The sequence below is a fragment of the Urocampus carinirostris genome, chromosome 19, assembly GCF_059441175.1.
Source record: "Urocampus carinirostris isolate Australia breed hairy pipefish chromosome 19, RoL_Ucar_1.0, whole genome shotgun sequence".
Lineage (NCBI taxonomy): Eukaryota > Metazoa > Chordata > Actinopteri > Syngnathiformes > Syngnathidae > Urocampus > Urocampus carinirostris.
The window spans coordinates 4,240,481-4,262,240 of NC_142367.1; the positions used below are offsets into that span (position 1 = coordinate 4,240,481).

The 21,760-nt window shown below is 40.7% G+C and overlaps 1 protein-coding gene, 1 non-coding gene and 1 pseudogene across 5 annotated transcripts in view; 2 read left to right on the plus strand and 1 right to left on the minus strand.

The window, feature by feature from the left end:
• The window catches only part of pald1a (phosphatase domain containing paladin 1a), a 148,004-nt gene that overhangs the window by 37,300 nt on the left and 88,944 nt on the right, over nt 1–21,760 (plus strand). For all 4 annotated transcript variants that reach the window (XR_015848028.1, XR_015848029.1, XR_015848027.1 and 1 more), the window contains exons 2-14: nt 827–1,009; nt 4,386–4,488; nt 6,141–6,320; nt 6,407–6,571; nt 7,589–7,749; nt 7,820–7,895; nt 16,370–16,524; nt 17,056–17,155; nt 17,877–17,981; nt 18,114–18,209; nt 18,272–18,406; nt 18,936–19,052; nt 19,923–20,102. Coding sequence is in view for 1 of the 4 variants with exons in the window: in XM_088323745.1 (XP_088179871.1) it covers nt 827–1,009; nt 4,386–4,488; nt 6,141–6,320; nt 6,407–6,571; nt 7,589–7,749; nt 7,820–7,895; nt 16,370–16,524; nt 17,056–17,155; nt 17,877–17,981; nt 18,114–18,209; nt 18,272–18,406; nt 18,936–19,052; nt 19,923–20,102 (1,756 nt within the window). In the remaining 3 variants the exon portion in view is untranslated. The remainder of the gene's footprint in view (nt 1–826; nt 1,010–4,385; nt 4,489–6,140; nt 6,321–6,406; nt 6,572–7,588; nt 7,750–7,819; nt 7,896–16,369; nt 16,525–17,055; nt 17,156–17,876; nt 17,982–18,113; nt 18,210–18,271; nt 18,407–18,935; nt 19,053–19,922; nt 20,103–21,760) is intronic.
• On the minus strand, nt 8,364–8,480 carry LOC148346928 (U2 spliceosomal RNA; annotated as a pseudogene).
• Nucleotides 14,921–15,106, plus strand: LOC148346929 (U2 spliceosomal RNA). Its single transcript, XR_015848187.1, has one exon. It is a non-coding gene; the product is annotated as a U2 spliceosomal RNA (small nuclear RNA).

Sequence of the window (21,760 nt, forward strand, 5' to 3'; positions counted from 1 at the left end):
GCCTCTAGTGGTGAAAACAAGGTATTGTACTCCTGGCCTAAAAAGTACATTTTATTTCCGAGCCAGATGTATTCATAAAAAGAGCCACACCCGACACATATTTTTTCTGGCCCCCATAAAACATGGCAAAATATTTGTAATGTGTTATTGAATGTGAAAAATCGCACCCTGCATTTCTGTACTTAGGGGAAGAGCAGGACACTGATCCTGATATACTTTGAGAGAATTATAGCTCCTCAGTTCAGGTTAGATGATATTTTTTGCAAAGCATAAAGAGTATATGCCATATCACCATTATTTATTTATTTGATGGGCCGTTTTTTTAGGCTCAGATACAGCTGAGCCTTTCTTTACAATTTATCTCCTGCCTTCGTTCCCACACCGTACCCACCCTGCGTCTTTTAATTGGATAAGCGACCGGGGACAGAGCCACTGAAGCGGGAAGAATAACGTTAAAATGGAGTAAACAACGGCAGCTCTAATAACTCAATCAATCAAGACCACTGATAATATTGAGACTTTTAAAAGTCAATGATAGAAAAGTTTGTGTGATTGGGAGTAAAAAGTGTAGTTTTAATGATGCCAATTTTTAAGCCTTTAAAGCAAATGAATATCGGCTCCAAATATCGGTTACCGGCCTCTCTTAATACTAATATTATTTAAATGGTCTTTATTCTACATGTTATATGGGTACTTTTGTATTCTATATCTCTATTTTTATTTTATTTTCCAACATGAGGATACTGCTGGAAATGTGAATTTTCCTACGGGGATGAATAAAGTATCTGTCTTCCCTTTGTAAGTACTTTTGCTTTATGTCCTGCAGCTGCGGGTGGAGTATGGGTACGACCGCTAGCGCAGTGCCGCTGCAGCCACTTGAAGGTGTCCACGGCAAGGGTATGGCTGACAGCAAGCCGTCGGTCAGCATGAACCCCTTTCACACGCTCAACGTCCACAACAACAAGGCCAAATCCATTATCACCAACAAGGTCGCGCCTGTGGTCATCACGTAAGTCCCTCCCCGAATACGCATTCTGTGGATTGGGTGCCAGTCCCCTTTGATCAGTGCAGAGGTGTGAGCTCTCTTCTGGGGGCGTGGAACCCCCAAACGTTCCTTAGAGTCACTGCCAGCAACCCCACACCAGCCTTATACTACTAATAGGGCTATAGCAAATATGACATATTCGTCCAATTAGCAAATATTTTCAAATTGCTTTTTTTCTCTCAACCCCCCTTTGTGACCAGCCTTGACTGAAATGTCGAGGAAATGCGTCACACACGCAAAAGCTGACAACATCAGCACTCTGTTATGTGTTCATCATGACGGCGCAACTATTAGTTTCAAAACCATGGGGCACTTTAGTATTTTGGACACATCTTGGGTTTATACCGTGTAATAGCAGTAATTCCCAAAATACCAAAGAAGAGGTCTGCAAACTTTGTTTCAAGAAAGTGCCAGTAAAAGGAGCTAACACAACAAATCTCAAACAGGATTTCAAGTCTCGTCAGCTGGTTCAATTCGCCGAGCTAGTCGACTAAGGAAGAATGGTAAACAATCCAGGGGTTTCAGCTTGTCAACTGTATATACTGTATGTGGAGTTTACAACCGAGTCACGATATACAAACACGACGGTGTAAAATGGCGCACGCTAACAGATTGTATCACATCGTACATTGCTACTGAAATGCTGCTGTTCAATCCGGTTGACATACCAGCGTTCAGAGACATGCTGTACCAGGTTTGATAAGCTGCACTACCAACGAGGTAAAACAATTTTAAGTTTACAAGTTCATATTTAAAATTATGTTATGTAAACAGATAAGCTGTGCCATTTATTTTTTTACAGTTTCTAAGAAATATTGCATGTTTACTTGGTTAAATACCTCCTTATACTGTTTACTAGTCTTTGTTTTTAAAGTCTCAGAACTTCAAGAAAAGAGACATTTGTCTGCTGCTGTTAGCTGCATTCACCTTAAATGTGTTGAAATCTTAAAACTTAAGAGGAGCAAAGAGACATTTCTCTGCTCTGCTGCTGTATTGACTTTAAGAGCGTGTGTGTGTGTTGAAATTAGAGTATTTTTTTCTCATTTGTTCACCTTAATTTTGCACGTACTTCAATTTTCCACTTTGTTGCTGAAAAGTTGAGTCAAATACTTTACAACCTGTTACCTCACCTGTGCATTGTTCCTCTAAATAATTTAACCTAACTGTGTATAATACTGCTCTGTTGCATTTGTTTTATTATAAGAAACAGGTTTTTTGTATATTTATTGACTTCATTTATTGATCATTACATTACCATTCTTTATTAGGGCATACATTATATGTAATATTAAGCGGATGTTATCATAGTATCATATAATTCAATAGTGATTATTTGTGTGACAATTAATTGTCTCCAGAAATTCCCAATTGTGACAGTCCTAACTACTGATTACCCCATCAGTGGTCGGGAACCTTTTTTGATCCAAGGAAGGCATGAAAGCCATACATTTAGAATTTATTTTTAGAGCCACACTATATATTAAAAATAATTCAACAAAACAGCCAAACCCACTTGCCAGACAAAAGCCAATGATGTGGAGTCACAACGTGTCGCATTATGAAACTATAATTCAAAATATTTAAATAGTTTTATGTGTTCAGTGTTAAAGTTATTTTTCGATTAACTTAGGATCCTTTTCCCAAATGACTGAGGTTTTACAAGATATTATGAATTCTATTAATACAATATGTAATGTATTTGTACAGTATGCTGAGCTCTGCAGATGCAGAGTGAAGCATGCATTTATTTTGCCTCAATTCAGAGGGCGGTAGTGAGACCGAGGATTCTGTTTTGGCACACACCTCAGCCCCCAAAAATAGAATAGGTGCTAATATTAGCAAGCTTCCAGAAGGTCAAGCCATCCAGTATTTTTGTTCTTGCTGCATTTACCCTTTTATCTCATAATAGAGGATGACCTCTCTTTTAAAGTTTTGATTATTTTATATATATATATATATATATATATATATATATAGCTTTCTTGTTCTTCCAATGTATGTCTATTTATTTGTTAATCTGGCTTTGCCTCACCAGACTTAAAATTCACTGTGTTGCAGTTATTATTGTGATAGTTATTTTGACATTTTGGTATGGTTTTTCCTAGTTATAACCTTCTCTCGAGAAAAGGGTGGTTTACTCGTTGTTTGCATGTTATCTTATTTGTTAGGCCCATCTCTGTAACTGTCACCGACCAGAAACAGACACAGGACCCAATAGCGCTCGTTTTCTCAGTTTCTATTAATAAAGAGGGAGAGCAGAGCTTGCTTCCACGATCTGATGCTTGACGGACAAGGGGAGCAGGAGATGCGGAAGTGGCACTTCCGTGACTAGCGAGGAGGGTCAAAGACAGGTAGGAACAAGGCGTTAGCCGGGACTGGAGAGCAAGGGCGGTGTCAAGTTCGGAAACGAGGTCGGCAACAGGAGGCAGTCAGGTAGCGGGGCAAAACCGATCAGATTACGGGCAGGCAGAACGGGGCAGGGTCAGGTCCGGAAACAGGTTGGCAACGAGGATCAGGCAGAGAAAAACAGGGTAGGAACAGAGTCTGACGTAAGAGTTTGCCGAGCTGGAAGCAATGGTTCGCATAACGATTTGACAGGGATCCCTTGGAAGTCGGGGGTTTAAAAGGAGTACATCAGCCAATCAGCTGTCCGGGCTGTTGGCGCCAATTAAGAAGTCGCAGGTGCCCTGAATGGCAATCATGACAGTAACAGGGTTCATACGGGTGCTTAAAACCCTTGAAAGTTCTTCAATTTTAATGTTGTGTTTTCAATGATTAAAAAGTGCTTGGTTTTAAATAAAGTTCTTCTAAATGCTTAAAATTGTTGCCATGTTTCACGACACATTGATTAACGGCTACTGCCATTAGTCTCTTTGTCTTAGCCCTATGAAGCGACATCGCCCCCTATGGCTCGTGCCCAAGAGGACAGGTGCATGCTACACCTAAACAGCACAATGAAATGTGTCTTATTACAAGGATTACGTGTCAATTATGGGACATATAAATACATACATATTACTGTCGTTATATGAATATCCCAAAAATATTTTCACATGTATTGTTCAGCTCCACAAATATTATTACAATTTATTCAAGATGTAAAAATCACGTCTTGATAAATGCACACGCAAGCTTAAAAATCGCATATGTAAATAGCAGATTTATTTGTGGCTAGGAACAATACTTGGTTTACACCGGATTTCTTCTATTGGAGGAATTGTAAAATGGCTTTTAAAAGTCCTTAAACATGTGGCCATAAAAAGGTGTATGAACCCTGTTATAAACATTGCTTGATAAGTTATTTGACCCTACTCACTATTCATGTGCTTGTGTGTTACAGGTATAATTGCAAGCATGAATTTCAGATTCACGATGATATCCGCAAAAGCAATTACAAAGTTGGACGTATATCAGACACGATGCCAGAGCATTACCTGGTGCAGGTATGGTGTATACTAGAAGCATTCCAACAGATATTTTGAAAATTTTGTGTTTAATTTCCTACAAATCGATCTTGATGGGTTGCTGTACATTAATGTGCAGATAAAAACTCGTTCTTAGTAGCATTCTTTTACGCTTATGAAAATAAACTAAGAAGTCACCAATTAAATGCTCTCTTACCCTATAATTGCTTTAGTCGGGTTGCTAATTATAATGGTGATCTATTTTAACTCATGGGTGGCTTTGATGTTCGCCTAAATTTAAAGGACTGAAAACACATTTATTATATTCCCTTGCCTGTACACACATCCCACTTGCTGGATCTGCTGCAAGTGGAAATAAGCTGCTAGTAGATGGCAGCAAATAGTATAGAACATTGGTCGGCAACCACCAGGTTGTTTGCTATTGGGTTGCACAGAAAGAAAGAAAAATTGCACTATTTTTTGCCTCCAATGTATGTATTTGTTCTGTTTTTTTTTTCCCAAAAAAGTTTCAGTGAGAGCGCCGAATCACACACCACAAGGCTACTAGGATTGTTGATGACATAGAAAAAGGAATTGCATTTAATCTCATCATCACACTATTTTTACTAACAGTTTCATGTTGTACAGGGCTGTAATGGAGCATTATGGGAAAAAGTTCAGCCAAAACTGTCACGACCAGAACAAGCAGTGGACCCAAATGCGTAACGTTTCACACAATGCTTTCTTGAGGGATCGGGGATGTCAGGGCGAGAGGAAAAAAAACAACAGCGATCCAGTGCTCGATGGAAAGGAGGAGCAGGAAGCCCTCGCAAACGAAGCGCGGTCGGGGATTGGAAGCAAGTCGGGCAGCCGGGGCGGCAGAACGGAGCGTGGTCGGAGATTACAACAAGTCGGGTAACCGAAGACGATCGGGGAAGCCAGGGACAGGCGAGCAGGATACAGGGACAGGTCAAAAATGCTTGCCTTGCATGTATGGAGGTTTGCTGACGGGCTGACAAGTAGTGAACGAGAATGACGGGCTTAAATAGGAGGAGGACTAATTAGGGAACGAGTGCCAGTTAGGGCTGAACGATTTAGCGGAGGTGAGGGCAACTGGCAAATCATGACAAAAACAGTGTGACGATGCCTTTTTAATGTCCTCTCGGTTCCTGGTGGTATAGGGATTAAACAGTGGTTTTGGTCTTCTTATTATTGTTATTGTTATCATTACTAATTTTGTTATTGGGCTGGGCTGTGAGAAAATAGTCAGACATCAAACCAATCTGTGGTGCAGAAAATGTGAAACTTTGGATACGGACTCCAAACCAGTAAAATATAGGGTTAAAGTGCAACGATATGTACTGCTTGTGCTTAAGAACTTCTGACTCTTGTTTCGACATCGGAATATGTTACTGGATATCGGAAGTGGAACAACCCGGAAAACCGAGACTAAGAAAAGATTGGAGCATTATCCACAACCTACCGGCAGTGATCAAGAACTTCAGACTAGTTTTCATTTGCGTGAGGGCCAACGAACGGAAACATGATTGGTTTTGAGCCACTGTGTATGTAGATATGTTGACTTTGTATTAAAGAAATGTTGTCTGGGGAGGAAAAAAAAAAAGATGTCTATTAAAAAAATAATATTTGTACCAACCGTATTGTCTCCCATTATATTCTTTCACTTCCAGGGTGAGTACTTTATGGTGCACGACGTGTACAGCAAAGCAGATGTTCTTAGCACGACCAGCTCCTTCGGGGCGCCCAACTTTCGGCAGGTAACGGGTTCATATCCGCTCTATGGGATGGGTCAGCCCAGCCTGAGCGGCTTCAAGCGGGTCCTCCAGAGGCTCCAAACACAAGGACACAAGGTCATCTGAAATTTTTCAAATGATTCACCCACACCTTTCCTTTTTAACCATGCGCAGGTGATTTTTGTGTGGGTTCTTCTTGGTAGGAGGTTGTCTTCTTCTGTGTGAGAGAGGAGCCGGTGGTCTTCCTTCACAAAGGTGATGATTTTGTCCCATACACGCCCAGGAGGAAGGAGAACCTCCATGAGAACCTTCATGGCCTTGGAAAGGGCGAGTCAGTGGAGGCCTTGGAGCTTATCGTCAGGAAAGAGGTGACTTGAAAATGGGGCTGAGTGGGTTGATAAACACACTTGGCGTGAAATAACTCAAAGCATCCATCCGCACATTCAAAGCTCAATGATAATTAGTGCAGTCAAATTTACAGTAGCAGCAACTCAAATTTCCAAATAAGTTGCAGTCACAGTTTAGGTTGGTAATGGCCTTGGTGAAAAGAGTCCTTTATAATGTTAATGAAAAAATAAACTCCAACACAAACAATGAAATACATATGTAAGGCACAAGTAAAGAAAATCATCAAAAATAATATCACTATCATAAAATTACCAAAATTGAAACTTTCCTTAAATTTACTGGGAAAAAGACAGATAATTTAAGCAAACTGGTACTTTTTTTCAAACACAAAAAAAACTTGGGTACGTTTACATGCAGTGGACTGGAATCAGAATTAGGATTTCTGGTTCTGTCTGAATGAATCCTACATGTGACTAGTGATAAACGAACAACCCCATGGTGATTTCAAATATTTTGATTGCAAAAGCGAAATCAATAAGTAGACTTTTTCTTAGCATTAATCTTTGGCATTAAATAAAATATATTTTTATTCATGTTCCTCACTACAATCAGTTTCCCCATTGCTACATCTCCTGTGTTTACAAGTTTTTGGCTTAACAGAAGCATGGACTTAATTTATATACGTAGGAAAAGAACAAAAGGTGCTCCGCACCGGGGAGGTGAGTGTAAACAAGCAACAGATCACAGTCCAGAAAACACTGCTGGCAAAGTTCAGAAAGTCCAGGACCGATCAATAGAATGTACTAGGGAGCTGTAAAGCAGATGGTAGTGCATGACTGGGTACATCAATGGCAAGCAATGATCCGACTGATTTTTCTGTTGACACAGTCCTTAAATTGAGTTCCTTTACTCTTTTAAGATTATCACTACAATTGGCATGAAGTCCCTTAACACCTTTTTTGAAAATAATTTAAAATTAGAGAAAATAAAAGTCCCCAATGTATTAAGACTTTTACGTTGACTCTTGTTACCTTTAGCTCTACGATTTTGCAAAGCTGAACGAAAACATTTACTACGTCTACAACGACATTGAATTCCTCAAAGATGAACCCCAGAAGATGATAATCGCATGCGAAGAGGACATTCACGTCACTGAGGAGGTTTATAAGCGGCCTGTCTTCACCATGCCAGGCTACAGGTGATTGATACATTTTTATTGAATCGTGTTACCAAATTCCCAACAGTGTTTTTTGTGTTTTGCATTCCAGCTATTACAGATTGCCACTACCTGTAGAGGGCGCCCCTTTAGAAGAAGACTTTGATGCTTTTATAAACATACTCAGGGTAAGGCTTACTACCTTTGTTAATAGGAATATGAACATACTCTAGTTTCTTTGTAGTTACTTCTTTTGCACTTTAAAGCAAATCGGATTATAAAAGGCGCTAAAAATAATACTTTGTGATCATTTTTTATATATAAGGCCAACCAGACAATGGGGCGCATGGTATTTCAACTACGAGAAGTCTAAACAAACTAAAAAAGTTCCATAAAAATGCATTTACCAATCAAGTCGAAATATATTACTGATCACATTTGCATAATATTGGTTGCAGCGGGAATCAAACCCAGATTGTGGCGGGAAGCAGGGGGTTTTGGGGTTTTTAAGGGTTATTGATCTATCTTCGTTATTCATTATCCATTATCCGTTATCGGTCAGTTCATAATACGCTACAAAGCCTAGGAGCCGGGACACTTACTCTCAGCCAAAAGGCCAAGCTAAGGTCCTAGCCCTAAAGCCTTGCTGCGATCATTGCGAATGCACCGTTCCCGGAGGTATTGCAATACCGGGCCGATGCGTGGAGTGGACAGAGCAAGCTCATATTCCATCTCCGAAATGCAAAAATCAAAGATAGTGACTTCATAGAAAGTACACAAAAGGCCACGCTAAGGACTTGGCATCAAGGTGACAAGAGTCGCCGCATGACAACAAAAAACATTTCTTAGAACGGCCAAGCTAAGGACTTAGTAGCGGGCCGGATACTGTCCACTAGTTCCCTAGGGGTACAGACAGCGAATGAAAAGGCAATACATTTTATCTCTTCATCCCACTATTCTTAGTCACGGTACTGAAGGCAAAGTACATTCCAATGTCCCGCCGCATGTTCTTTTCCGGGACCAGACAGAGTATTCGGACTTTGAAAAAGTAGAGCTGAAGAGAAGCAATGCATTTAAGGACGCTTAAAATAAAGGTAAAATCAGACCAATTGATGAGTCACATTCTCCCGCCTAAAGACATGCAAAGAATGTAGTGAACAAATTGTACATTTAGCATTACAGACACTCAGAACTCAGACCTCACATTACAAAGCAAAAAACAGGAACTACTTGTACAAGATTAGTAACGCACATTGCTGAGTCTTCAAGGTTATGTGATAAGGCCATTGCTTGAAAGTACACTGATCAGGAAGTAAATCCTTCACTTAAATATGTGGATTAATGTGATGTGCATTGGTCCGGTATTGCAGTATCACTGGGAAATATGCACTTTAGCCAGTTGCTATTGTGTACTATCTATGCAGTTGGGGCACGATGGTGGACGCATCAGGTTAGCACTGCTCGTTCTATGCGTTTATACTGTCATTGGCGTCGGTTTTAAGAGTATTGTTAATTATTAATTTTACAATTCTAACCATTTTAACATAGTTAGAAGTAAAGCAGCCGAGTCCTGCCATGGCCGGGCATTATACCGGCGGGCGGAGACGTAACTGCGTGAGATTCTTGCACAAAGATGTTGTGGCAATTTCGGAGGGAATGTCAAGGACGGATTTTATTAACAAGTTTGTTGAAAAGATTCTGAAGTTTAAAAAGGAGGAGGTACATGCTGTCATAAAAATGACTTCTGGCAAAGGCTTTGATGTGAGTTTTGAAACGGCAGCTCTTTATCAAGAGTTTTGGAACCGCTTTGAGGGAGTGAGGTCCCAGTTTTCAGGATTTACAGTGGAGAAGCTGACTGATAATACTAACAAGATTGTCGTTGTTAGAATGTTTAGTGAAATGATCAGTGCTGATGACGTCTGTTATTGGTTGAGTAGATACTGCTCAGTAAAAGGCCAGGCTATGAAGGTGAGGTGTGAGAAAGGCTATTGGAATGGTGCCTGGAGGGTACCAGTCCAACTACGGCAAGATCCTCAGGGCTTTCAGGGAATGAAACAAATTCCGTCGACTATATTCCTGGGGGAAAACCGTGGCTTTATCCACTATCAAGGGCAACCGAAACTCTGTCGCAAATGTGGTGAGCATGGGCATCTGGCTGAGGTATGTGATCGAATTTTTTGTGGAAAGTGCAGAACAATTGGACATTCCTTTGAGGAATGTAGCAATAGCAGAAAATGCAATCTCTGTGGAGAAACGAATCACCTCTTTAGAAACTGCCCGAATTCGTTTGCTAACAAATTGAAAGCTAGGAAGGCAGTTAACAAAGACAACAAAGACAATGAAATGATGTCAGACAACATAGATAATGAAATGAATAAATGTCACAAAGACAATGAAGTGAATAAAGATAACAAAGACAATGAAATTAATAAAGTCATGGAAATACAAAATGAAAATGAACAAGAAATTAATGAAGTTATAGAAATACCCAATGAAGATGAACAGGAAATGAATAAAGTTATGGAAATACCCAATGAAATTGATCAAGAAATGCACAAAGAAATTGGACAAGACAAACAAATTGAAAAAACAGATGTACCTACCAAACCCCCTGGAGCAGGGACCAGAGAATCAAAATTGAAACAGGAAGAACCTGGAAATTCTGATTCGATTTCTCATAAAATACCTGAATTTGGACATGACAAACGAATAGAAAAAGCAACTGCCACTCCGAAAACACATATTAATCAGGAAGGGCCTGGAAGAGAGTTCAAATTAGCAAATTTGTTTGCTACGCCATTGCCGGGATTTGGAGAAGTCAAACAAATCGAAAAGGCGAATGACTCTCCAAAAACCCATACGGGCACTGGAAAGAGGAGTAAAAGTAAGACAAAATTGGGAGTGGTGAAAAAACCAGAAACAAAGATAAGAGATTTAGAAGAAAGCCGATTGCCGGTGAATAAGCCCACAAGGGAACTGTATGAAGTTGAGACGGAGGAAGTCGGGGAGGGAAAAAATCTGACCCTTAGTGGGCAAGGAAGTAAGAGACCCTTTGATAGGTCCTCTGGCTCACCCCCTAACCCAGAAAAAAGGGGAAGACCTGGAACCACAGACAGAGAGTCAGAGGGTCCCAGAGTTTTCCCCGGTGAGTCTCAAAATGAGGTACTACTCTTAAGTGATGTGTCTGACACAGGTGACACTCTCGATGATCTCGATGATCACCAAAGAATGGACTCAGATCCCCCGGTTTTGTCTAACTAGTTTAAATACTTTAACAACAATTATGAACATTACATTCTCTACTATCAATGTGAGAAGTGTGAGATCAAAGGTTAAGGCTCACAGTGTTTTATCGTTCTTAAAAACTATCAGAACGGATGTGTTTTTACTACAGGAATGCTGCATCCCCTTTCTAAAAAATTATAAACAGTGGGAAGAGATTTGGCCATATCCGTCATTATGGAGTGGCTCGAATGAAAACCGTAACGATGGGGTAGCCATTTTAATAAACAACCCTCAACTCATCATAAAGGGGAGTACTGTGATAAGAGACGGGCGCGCAATCTTAGCAAGACTTTCTTATATAGGGAATGATTTTAACCTCATTAACATATACGGCCATGCCGACAGACAACTCAGGTACGAACTTTTAGAGGACATCCAGTCGCATATGCTAGGCCATCAACCACTAATCGTGGGAGGAGATTTTAATTGCATCCTAAGTAGGAAGGATAGAAAGAGGAATGATGAGGAGTTTAAAGTAGATAAAACATCAACTTTATTACAAGACATGTGCCGGACATTTAAACTGGTGGACTGTTTCAAATCCATACATCCAGGAGAGGAGGGCTTCACCTGGTTCAGTAGTGACAATGCCAGAGCCTCTCGAATAGACTACATATTTACGAGGGGTTTAGCACAGAGTGATGCAAGATTAATTCCAGTTTTTTTTTCGGATCACTTGCTACTGTCCTGCTCTTTCTCATTTCCTTCAGGTATGACTGTTGGGAAGGGTTTGTGGAAGTTAAACTGCTCCCTGCTGGAGGATGAGGCTCTAGCCGCACAATACAGGGAGCTGTACAAAGACTGGCAGACCCTTCAAGACTCGTATGATTCACGAGCACAATGGTGGGAAATGACAAAGAAACGAACACAGACCTTTTTTAAAAATGCAGGGAAAAACAAGAAACTCAAAGAGATGAAACGCATGTCGGGACTACAAAGAAGACTCCAACGCTATTTCATCCTAACAGAAAAGGGGATGGACTTTAATGATGAAATCAAAGAGATCAAACAAGAACTAAACGCTTTGGCGGAAATAAAGAGCAAAGGCATCATAATAAGAAGCAGAGAAAGAGAAATAGAAGAAGGGGAAAAATGTACACGCTACTTTTTAAAAAAAATTATGGGCAAAAATGAGGGGATTTTTAAACTTCAAAACGAAAACGGGCAAATAACAAAGGAATGTAGTGAAATAACCAGATTGGTCGAAGACTACTACAAAAAATTATTTGAAAAGAAAGAAACATATGAGAATGAAATGGGGCATGTATTAGATCATATTTCAAGATCAGTGCGTCAAGACCCCTTTTTAACATCGGACTTTACCCAAGACCAACTGAATGATTGCATAAAGACTATGAAAAAAGGCAAATCACCCGGGGAGGACGGACTCAACCTCGAATTTTACCGGACTTTTTGGGATATTTTAGCGCCAGATCTCTTAACTGTTTTTAACGAATTTTCCAGTCGAGACCATATGCCAGACAGTTTCAGAATCGGGATAGTTACTCTATTGCACAAAAAAGGAGACAAAATTGACTTAAAAAACTGGCGACCCATAACGCTTTTAAACGTGGACTGTAAAATTTTCAGCAAGCTTCTAGCAACACGAATGTCTGTTGTCTTGGGAGACTTGGTTGATCCAGACCAAACCTGTGCCATTGTGGGAAGGAAGATCAGCGACAGTCTCATGCTGATCCGTGACACCATTTGTTATGCAAGAGACAGAAACATGCGACTAGCGGTCCTAAACCTAGACTTTGAAAAAGCCTTTGATCGAGTCTCGCACCAATACCTCTTCAGGGTATTGCAAAAATGTGGTTTTCCCCAAAAATACATCAATTGGGTAGGACTGCTATACCGAGACATCTACAGCAAATTCATGATTAACGGGAATTTATCGGAAGCAATCGAGATCAACTGCGGTGTACGTCAAGGTTGCCCTATGTCTCCCCTTCTCTATGTTCTTTGCATTGAACCTTTGGCACAAATGTTAAGAAAAGATAGATTTGTCGAAGGCATCAATATCCCAGGAAGTGGGGGACAAATTACCAAGTGTGTTTTGTACATGGATGATTTTAATATTTTGTGTACTGACCGCGCATCTGTTGAAAGAGCCCTTGACTTGACTGACCTGTTTGGGAGGGCGTCTGGGTCAAGGCTAAATAGAGAAAAATCACAAGTGAAGTTTTATGGAATGTGGAGAGAGACAGAAAAGGCAGGACTCCTGCTGACGGTGTTAAAGACAGACCAGAAAATCCTAGGGATAAAATTCAATGCGGATGGAGGAGGCGAGACCAACTGGGATGACGTGACAAGGAAAGTTAAGCAAAAACTTGTTTTTTGGTCACTAAGAAAACTGACAATAGAGGGGAAGGTCCTAATCATCAAAGCGATCATCCTCCCAATGCTTTTGTCAATCAGTTTAATTTTTATGCCTAAAAGAAACGTGCTGTTACAAATGGACCGAGCCATCTTTCGCTTTGTCTGGGGCTCAAAGTGGGAAAGGATAAAAAGAGATACAATGAAAAAGAAAAAGGAAAAAAGGGGGAAAGGAGTGCCTGACCTCCAGCTTTTCCTGGGAAGCAAATATGTCTCTCTCCACTTCCAAAACGCTGTGGGCCCACCCAACAACCCGAAAAGTCAAGCAATGACCCGTTTTTGGATGGGCTCATATTTGCGGAAGCTAAAGCTTGTACCAGACAATCGTTTGATTCCAGTTTCGTTTAACTTGCCACCAACACATCTCTTTATCCGGGATTTTTTGAAGAAGTTTGATTTGGAAACACAAGAATGTCACACTTTACAAAACCACAGGGCCCTTATTGCTATTGTGCAAGAGCGAGCTACAGTAAGCCCTGTGCGGGGGCTTGCGTTTGGCGAATCCACAACGGTTTGGAGCAACGTCAATCATCCTGCCCTCCCAAACAGACTACGAGACTTGTCATGGATGGTGGCTCATGAAGTTCTCCCAGTCAGAGCTGTAATGCACCACCGAGGAATGTCAGCGACTTCGACGTGCCCTCGACCTGGCTGTGGCGCCCAGGAGTCGGTGAGGCACCTTTTTTGTGAGTGCAGCGCTGCCAAGGTCTTGTGGACAATGGCCGAACAACTAGGAAAGTTCCCGGACTTGCCAGCAGGAGAGGTCCCTGATGCACAGTACGTGCTTTACGGGGTGAGTCGGTCGAGGAGGCATCGGAACGACTTTGCCAGGGACTGGCTCACTCTCGCCGCCATCAAGGACGCCATCTGGACCTCCAGAAACCTGCTGGTATGGAGGTGCAGGCAGATCCCCCCCGTGGCTGTGCTCCAAATGGCTGCAGATACCATACAATCTGCGAGCGGCGGGCCTAGGACGCAGCCATAAAGAAGACTCGTCTGTACCCACCCGGAGGGGGGAGCCGGAGCTACACTGTGGGAGTCCCGGCAGCAACGGCCTGGGTTGTGGAACCCAGAAGGGAGAGGACCCACGCAGAATGGAAAGGACCCACACAGAGGACTGGAAGAATGCTGCTTGGGAGGGTGGGATGGCAGAGCTATGCCCTTGCACAATAGTATTGCCTTTTACACGCTGGTTAACTACTGTTAAAAGAAAATAACTCTGAAATTGTTTAATTGATGTTGAAAATGTCAGGAAAAAATGTTAAAACGTCATATCGTCACGTCATATTGTCAAATATAAAAAAAATGTGAATATGCTTGATGGCTGTGTTTTGCTGCTGTTGGTGTCGGTGGATTTGCTCAGACCGAGGACAATCGACTTTGGCCTGGACGGATCTATTGACACTAACAAAGATGTTATATAATGAAATTGTGAATATGTTTGATTTTCGAGAAGGTTTGTTCAAACCTCACTTTGTGTTTGCTGTTAAAAACGTAATATTGGAATATAATATTGTGAATGTGCTTAATTGCTGTTGAGATTGTCATGATTGTTTTCTGTTTTTAGTGTCAATAAATTTGTTCAAACCAAAACCAAAACACTGCCCCTAGCGACAGTCGGGCTTGGCCTATTGGTCCTTTGATTTTTGCATTTTGGAGATGGAATATGAGCTTGCTCTGTCCACTCCACGCATCGGCCCGGTATTGCAGTACCTCCGGGAACGGTGCATTCGCAATGATCGCAGCAAGGCTTTAGGGCTAGGACCTTAGCTTGGCCTTTTGGCTGAGAGTAAGTGTCCCGGCTCCTAGGCTTTGTAGCGTATTATGAACTGACCGATAACGGATAATGGATAATGAATAACGAAGATAGATCAATAACCCTTAAAAAAACCCCTACTAAAATTAACAATGATTATAAAATAATGTGATGATTTAATAATAAACTTAATATAGTTACAAAACTCATGTCAAAGTGACAACATTTTCAGTGACCTATTTTCATAGTCTAATAGTGCCAAACTGTTGATGCCGGGCCAGGAGAATATTGTCAGACCACTCACATACAGTATTGTATCGCTGACTCAAAAAGTCTTATGAAATGCACGAGATTCTAAACTGAATGGCATTTTTAGGGTGGTATGGCCGTAAACAGAATAAAGATAAAGGCTTTGTGGAACTAATTTGGTCATACTGAAAGATAAAATAGATGCACATATTAAAAGTTTGAGCTGAGAAAATGTAAAACAAAACTCTGTGCCAATTTTTAATCACCTTCTGTTTTCTTATTCCTGTTACATATCTGGTACGAGAAAAAAATGTAGTGTGATAATGAGATAAAACCTAATGCCTTTTCTGTATCCTAAAGATTTAGTGGATATGATCCATTCCCCTTTCCGCCTAGATCTAGATTAGATTCCCATCGCATTCAATGTTATGCAATTGTGAAAAACGATCCATGTCCCTGGCAGCCTGGTGGTTGGGATTTGGCACTCCTACCTTTGTTATCAGGTTTTGATACCCCTTGATACCATTCTTAGGCAATTGTGGTCACAGATACAACTTACTTATCAATTATATATAATAATTCATTTTAAATTTTGTCTGCATTTAAGGCAGATGTTCAAATTTGTGGCTAATCTAGGGTTTTTTGGTGCGCCTTATAGTCCGGAAAATACTTGTATTTACATGTAATACTACTGAAAATTGGTGCTCCCCTGTGTCTGGTGGTTAGGATTCGATGCACTTACCATTGCTATCAGGTTTGATCCTCGTTGCTCCCATTGTTATGCAATTGTGGTCATAAATAAAACTTAGATTTATCATTAAATGCACAAATATGGTTACGCATTTCCAACTTTGTCGGCATGTTAGGCGGATGTTAAAATTTTCGATGCGGGATTTTTGGGTGTGCCTCACAGTCTGGAAAATAAAGTATTCACGTGTAATACTACTGAAAATTGCTGCTGTCCTATGACTAACTTAATTTATCTCCTCCCAGGAGAGTCCTTGCCTGTCACTCCGACAGAACGCCGCACCTAAGCCCCCAGCTCTAGTTTTCAGCTGCCAGGTGGGAGTTGGCCGCACAAACCTGGCCATGATCCTGGGTGCCCTGGCTATAAACTGCCTCTGGGGCAAGTCCTACCCACCCCCTTTGTAAGGCTTAATCTTTTACAAAGTTCTCATACTTTTGGTTTGACATTTTAGCAGGTATTTTTCTTACTTTATTTTAAACTACGGTCCCTACAAATGTGTTACAATGTAAGGACCATACCTGTGCTACACGTATTGATCTTTCTAAATGTTGCTAAATTATTAGTATTTAAAAAACCCCAATTAAATATTCACATTAAAATAGAAGCTTCGGCATCATACATATGGTGGTAGATGTCTTTGAGGTGGTTAACATCAAGGTGACTCTATTAGCACTAGTACAAACTTTTTTTTCAATATATATTGCTTGGGTCTTTGCATACTTACTCGCCTACTCCCGTAAACAATACCTTTTTTTTTGTATTTTATGCTCATTTTTAAACCTTGATTTTTGTTTTCATATTTATTATTTATAATTTTCATAAAATTATACATTTTCAGACACATTATTATTTACCTTTATATATTATATTTTATTAATTTTTCATTTTTTATTGCATCGTATTGTGTGACACTTGATCATAAATTTCGCAGAATTGAGGTGGCAGATGTACCTTCAGAGCCCAGACCTGTTTTCCGAATCATCCAGTCTCTTATTGAAAAACTGCCAAATGGACAGCAAATCCTAGATGAGGTAAATTGAATCTACCATATTTTCTGGACTATCAATCGCTTTTTTTTTTTTTTAATCGTTGGGCCTGATTAGACTTATACCTCGGTGACACTTATATGTGAAATTATTAATGCAGTATTTTATCATTGAGTTTTAAATTTTCATTACCGGTACCGTATATCACTTGACATGATATTTTCACACTAAACTGCAAGAGGGCGCTCTTAGCATGTGTTGATAATTTCAATATTGACCGTGACACAAAAGAGGAATGAGGAAGCAGCTTTTCATCTACATTCCGAATGGGGGGAGTTGTTTTCTGGTAAAAGTAACACCAGGGATGGAGATTTAATTGGATTTGGCCATTTAGAGTGAAGCTGATGGTTTAGTATGCATGTAGTTTATGTTGTCTGAATGTTAATGTTACGTCGTTGCTGATGTAGATGAGCGTTTCTATGATATGTACGTATGTGTAATGTTAGTATTCCGTGTTCTCTATTTTATTTTTCTATTAAATTGCCTTTCTAGATGATATATGTTTTTGGTGTTGGATTTTATCAAATACATTTTCCCCCAAAATACTCCAAGTGCGACTCAAACGTGTTTTGTCCTTATTAATCATGCATTTTTTGGTTGGTGAGACTTATACTCTTGAAAGACTTCTAGTCTGGAAAATAATGTAACTGGATTTCTACCGGATTTGTGCTGAGGTCTGCTTGTGATGCTCTGCGTTTGTTGTCAGGTGGACCAGGCAATCGCACTTTGTTCACAAATGCACAACATCAAAGAGGCAATATATGAGAACAAGAGTAAGCTGGAGGGCATCGGAGAAGATTATCAGATTCAGGTTAGTGCTTACTTGACCCATAGATGGCTCGTTTTCTTATTCTGTGAACCATATTTATTGTTTAGGTCAGAAAATCTTAATTTTTAAAATAAATTTATGGTTCATAAACTGTATCTTCTTGTTGCTAACTAGGGAAACAGCACCAAAGAGTACTTCCTCAACAGAACCCGGCAGAGCCTGGAGCGCTACTTCTACCTGATTGTTTTTAATGCTTACCTCCACGAGCAAGTGGGTGCCAAGAATTACAGAAATTATTGGCCGGGATCTAAAATTTTACTCATGCTTTGCAGTACCCCCTCGCCTTCAAGTATAACTTCACCCAGTGGATGTGTTGCCACTCTTGGCTCTATCGGTTGCTGGCGCTAATGGACCTCTCCGAGCTAACTGCGCCGCCCGAGCTTGTTACCAGAGGAGCCCGTGTCCTGGTGAGCACCAAGTGGCTTTGGTTGGTTGGGAGGTTTTTTTCTTCCGTTTTTGTAAGCTTCTGGTCATGTGATGTTGTAATGGTGGTCTGAGCAATTCTTTGAGACTTCTTTTGAATAAGAGCTACAGTAATCCCCCTCTTTTCACGGGGGTTGCGTTCCAAAAAAAGGACCCACAATCTTCACACTCTGTTATACATTGAAACCGATGAACAAACCCTATTCGGCTTATGTTATATATTTTCCTCATGTATTGTCGATGTACTGAAGAGACACTATAGTCATATACATATCATTTATCAATCAGCTATTTTTTTTCCGTCGGCCCCTTGTGCAATTTTTTTCTAACCAATGTGCCCCATGACTCAAAAGATTTGCCCACCTCTGAAATAAATCTTCATATTTTTTACAAGTCAAACCTTTTATATTTTAATGCAAAAAAATAGATAGTAGAGAAAACATCACAAGGAAAAAAAGTGTTCCAAAATATATTTTTTCAGCTGTTCATCAGCACAATTCTTGTACTGTGCAGGTGGCCGGAGAGTATTTAGCACCCGATGTCCTGAGCACTGCTAAGGAGATGAAGGCGCCCAACTTCAGACGCGTGCCCAAGATGCCCGTTTATGGAATGGCGCAGCCCACGTCTGAGGTCCCACTCACATTGTCCTTCTAGGAGCATATTAACCATCAATAATTGTTGACTGTTTTATGCTCAAATTAAAAATACCGTATATTCCAGACTATAAGGCGCACCTTATAGCTCTGTGCGCCTTATATACCACAGCATAGATTGGAAATCCATACAGTAATTTGAGGTAAACGTTAGTATTCAAGGTTTTACTGTAATACCGCTAATTGAGCAATAATTGTGCAATGATTGAACGAATCAAATCGATAAACATTGTTGACATAAATGGTAAAACATTGTATGCAACGCGAATTGACCCCAAATTGTGGCAGTAAAAGTGCCAACACTTTACCCTTAGACCAGCTACAGATGACATTAGAAAAGGAGTTAGAGCTTATCTCATTATCCTTTTTTACGAAGCCAAGGATCCTGATTTGCATAACGCATCCTGAAAGTATCACAGTCCCTCTAGTTCTTCACAAAAAAATGTTAGAGAATTGGGAAAACAAAGTCTTCCAGCAAACTACTATACAAGTTCTTTTACGTACCCATACTTATCTAATCAAAAGGTTATTGATGCACAGGTAAGGAAGTAGAGAAAGAGTGAGACTTACTTATCAGAATGCATAGCTTATGTCATCCGTACATAAGGTTCGATTACCATTGCATAAAAAGTTTTACGATTTTAGTTATCTGCATATTTTAATGGATCGCATTTTTGCACTAATATATACACAAGGAATCTCGTACTGGTGTCTCAATTTCATGTGCCTTATTGTTTGGTGGGCCTCATGCATCAAAAGAATATGACGAAAGGCTAATCTTTGGGGGTGTGCGCCTTATAATCTAGTGTGGCTTACAGTGCCAAAAATACCGTATGTTTCTGTACAGGCAGCCGGAGCGGTGCTAACCCACTTGACGGACAAAAAGCGAAAGCACAGCCGCGTTCTGTGGGTCAACTTGCAGGAGGAACTGCTTATCGAAGCCAATGGGCAGATCTTCACCCTAAGGGAGCCTTCACATTTAGATCAGCTCATTGCCATTCCCGGGTCCGACCCGCTTGTCATTGAGGTTGAGTGAATTTATTTATTTAAAAAAAAAAAACTTTCTATATTGCTTCCTTCTTTTTGACATATTACATCATGATTAATACCCTGTTAGCAACAAAAATTAAGTATTGTGTCATAATACAAAGAAAATACGGAATTTCCTTTGACTAAATGTTTTTCCGGTTTAGCCTTTAAAGGGACAGTGTGTATTATTTAGCACCTCCCTTAGGTAAAAAAAAACAAACAAAATATTTATTTAAATAATATGTACAAATACACAAATTCATGGTAAAATGCGTTTTTACAAAAAAAAATATTCTTAGGGCCCGGTCACACAGCCGTTTGCGTCTGTATCGCGGGTAAAATTTTGCGTTTTTTTTTTGCCCGTGGTTGCCCGCGATGGAAAATGCGCAAAATTGGCCAACCCGCTGTTCATCAGTGGTATGCCCGCAAAACAGACGCCGGCGACTGTTCCGCTTCCTCATCGCGTCATTTCCGTGTCATTTTCTCGTGTGGACCACGGGTATAAAAGCTGCCGAGCCGGCGTTATGCCGAGAAATGCATCCTTGCCGAGATTTGCATCCTCTCGCTACTACAACCACTTTTACCTCGTTTTATCTCACTTTTATATCACTTTTAGGGAATTTAATGGCGAACATATAACCAAAACCACTTCGTCTTGCATTTGTTGGGAATGTAATACAACTTAAAGCATTCCGTCTTTGTATTTGTTGTGAATGTAATCGAACGGTAATGCACGCCGTATACAAATCACTTCCCAACAAATGCAAGACAAAGTGGATTTGGTTATATGTTTGCCATTAAATTCCCTAAAAGTGATATAAAAGTGAGATAAAACGAGGTAAAAGTGGTTGTAGTAGCGAGGGAATGCAAAGCTCGGCACAGATGCATTTCTCGGCATAACACCGGGCTGTAGAAATCATAACCGCTCAAGACACAGTCCCGTTAAGATCATGATTTGAAGCAATGGCACAGAAGAAGCCAATATGTTATTATTGTAATAGTTTTTCATTTTGATTTTATTATCTTGTTATGAAATGAAAAGAAATGTCAAGAAATAAAAATGGATTAAGACGAGGTCACTACGGTGACGAGGATCCATGTCCACCCCTTGACGTCTCGAGCACAACTGACGTGTGCTCGGCAAATCGCGCTGTATATACGTGGAGAAAGGCGTTTGACCGTCACACGTGTAACACGCTAATTTCACGTAATAACACCGCAATACAGGCGCAGAACATGCTATGACCGTGCTCCACCCACGATTACCCGCTGAATTTTCGCGTCCTACCCATGAGTAACCACGCCCTAGCCGCGGCGAGAGCACGTCGTTCCGCGTCATTTCCGCGTCATTACCTCGTGTGCCGCCCGCGGTTAACACGTGGTCTAAAGTTTTGAGCAGCGCAAAACTTTTTCGCGCGGCCAACCGCGTGTGAATTTCCGACCGCGTGTAAAGCACTGCTGTATCTCGTCTATATGGCGATCTCAAAGCGTCCAACATCGTCTGCTTCACGGGCAGAAATTTCTGGCGGTGATTCAGCCTCGATACGCCCGTGAAAGGCTAGGTGACCGGGCCCTGAAGTTTTGAGCAGCGCAAAACTTTGTCGCGCTGCCAACCGCGTGTGAATCTCCGACCGCGTGCAAAGCACTGCTGTATCT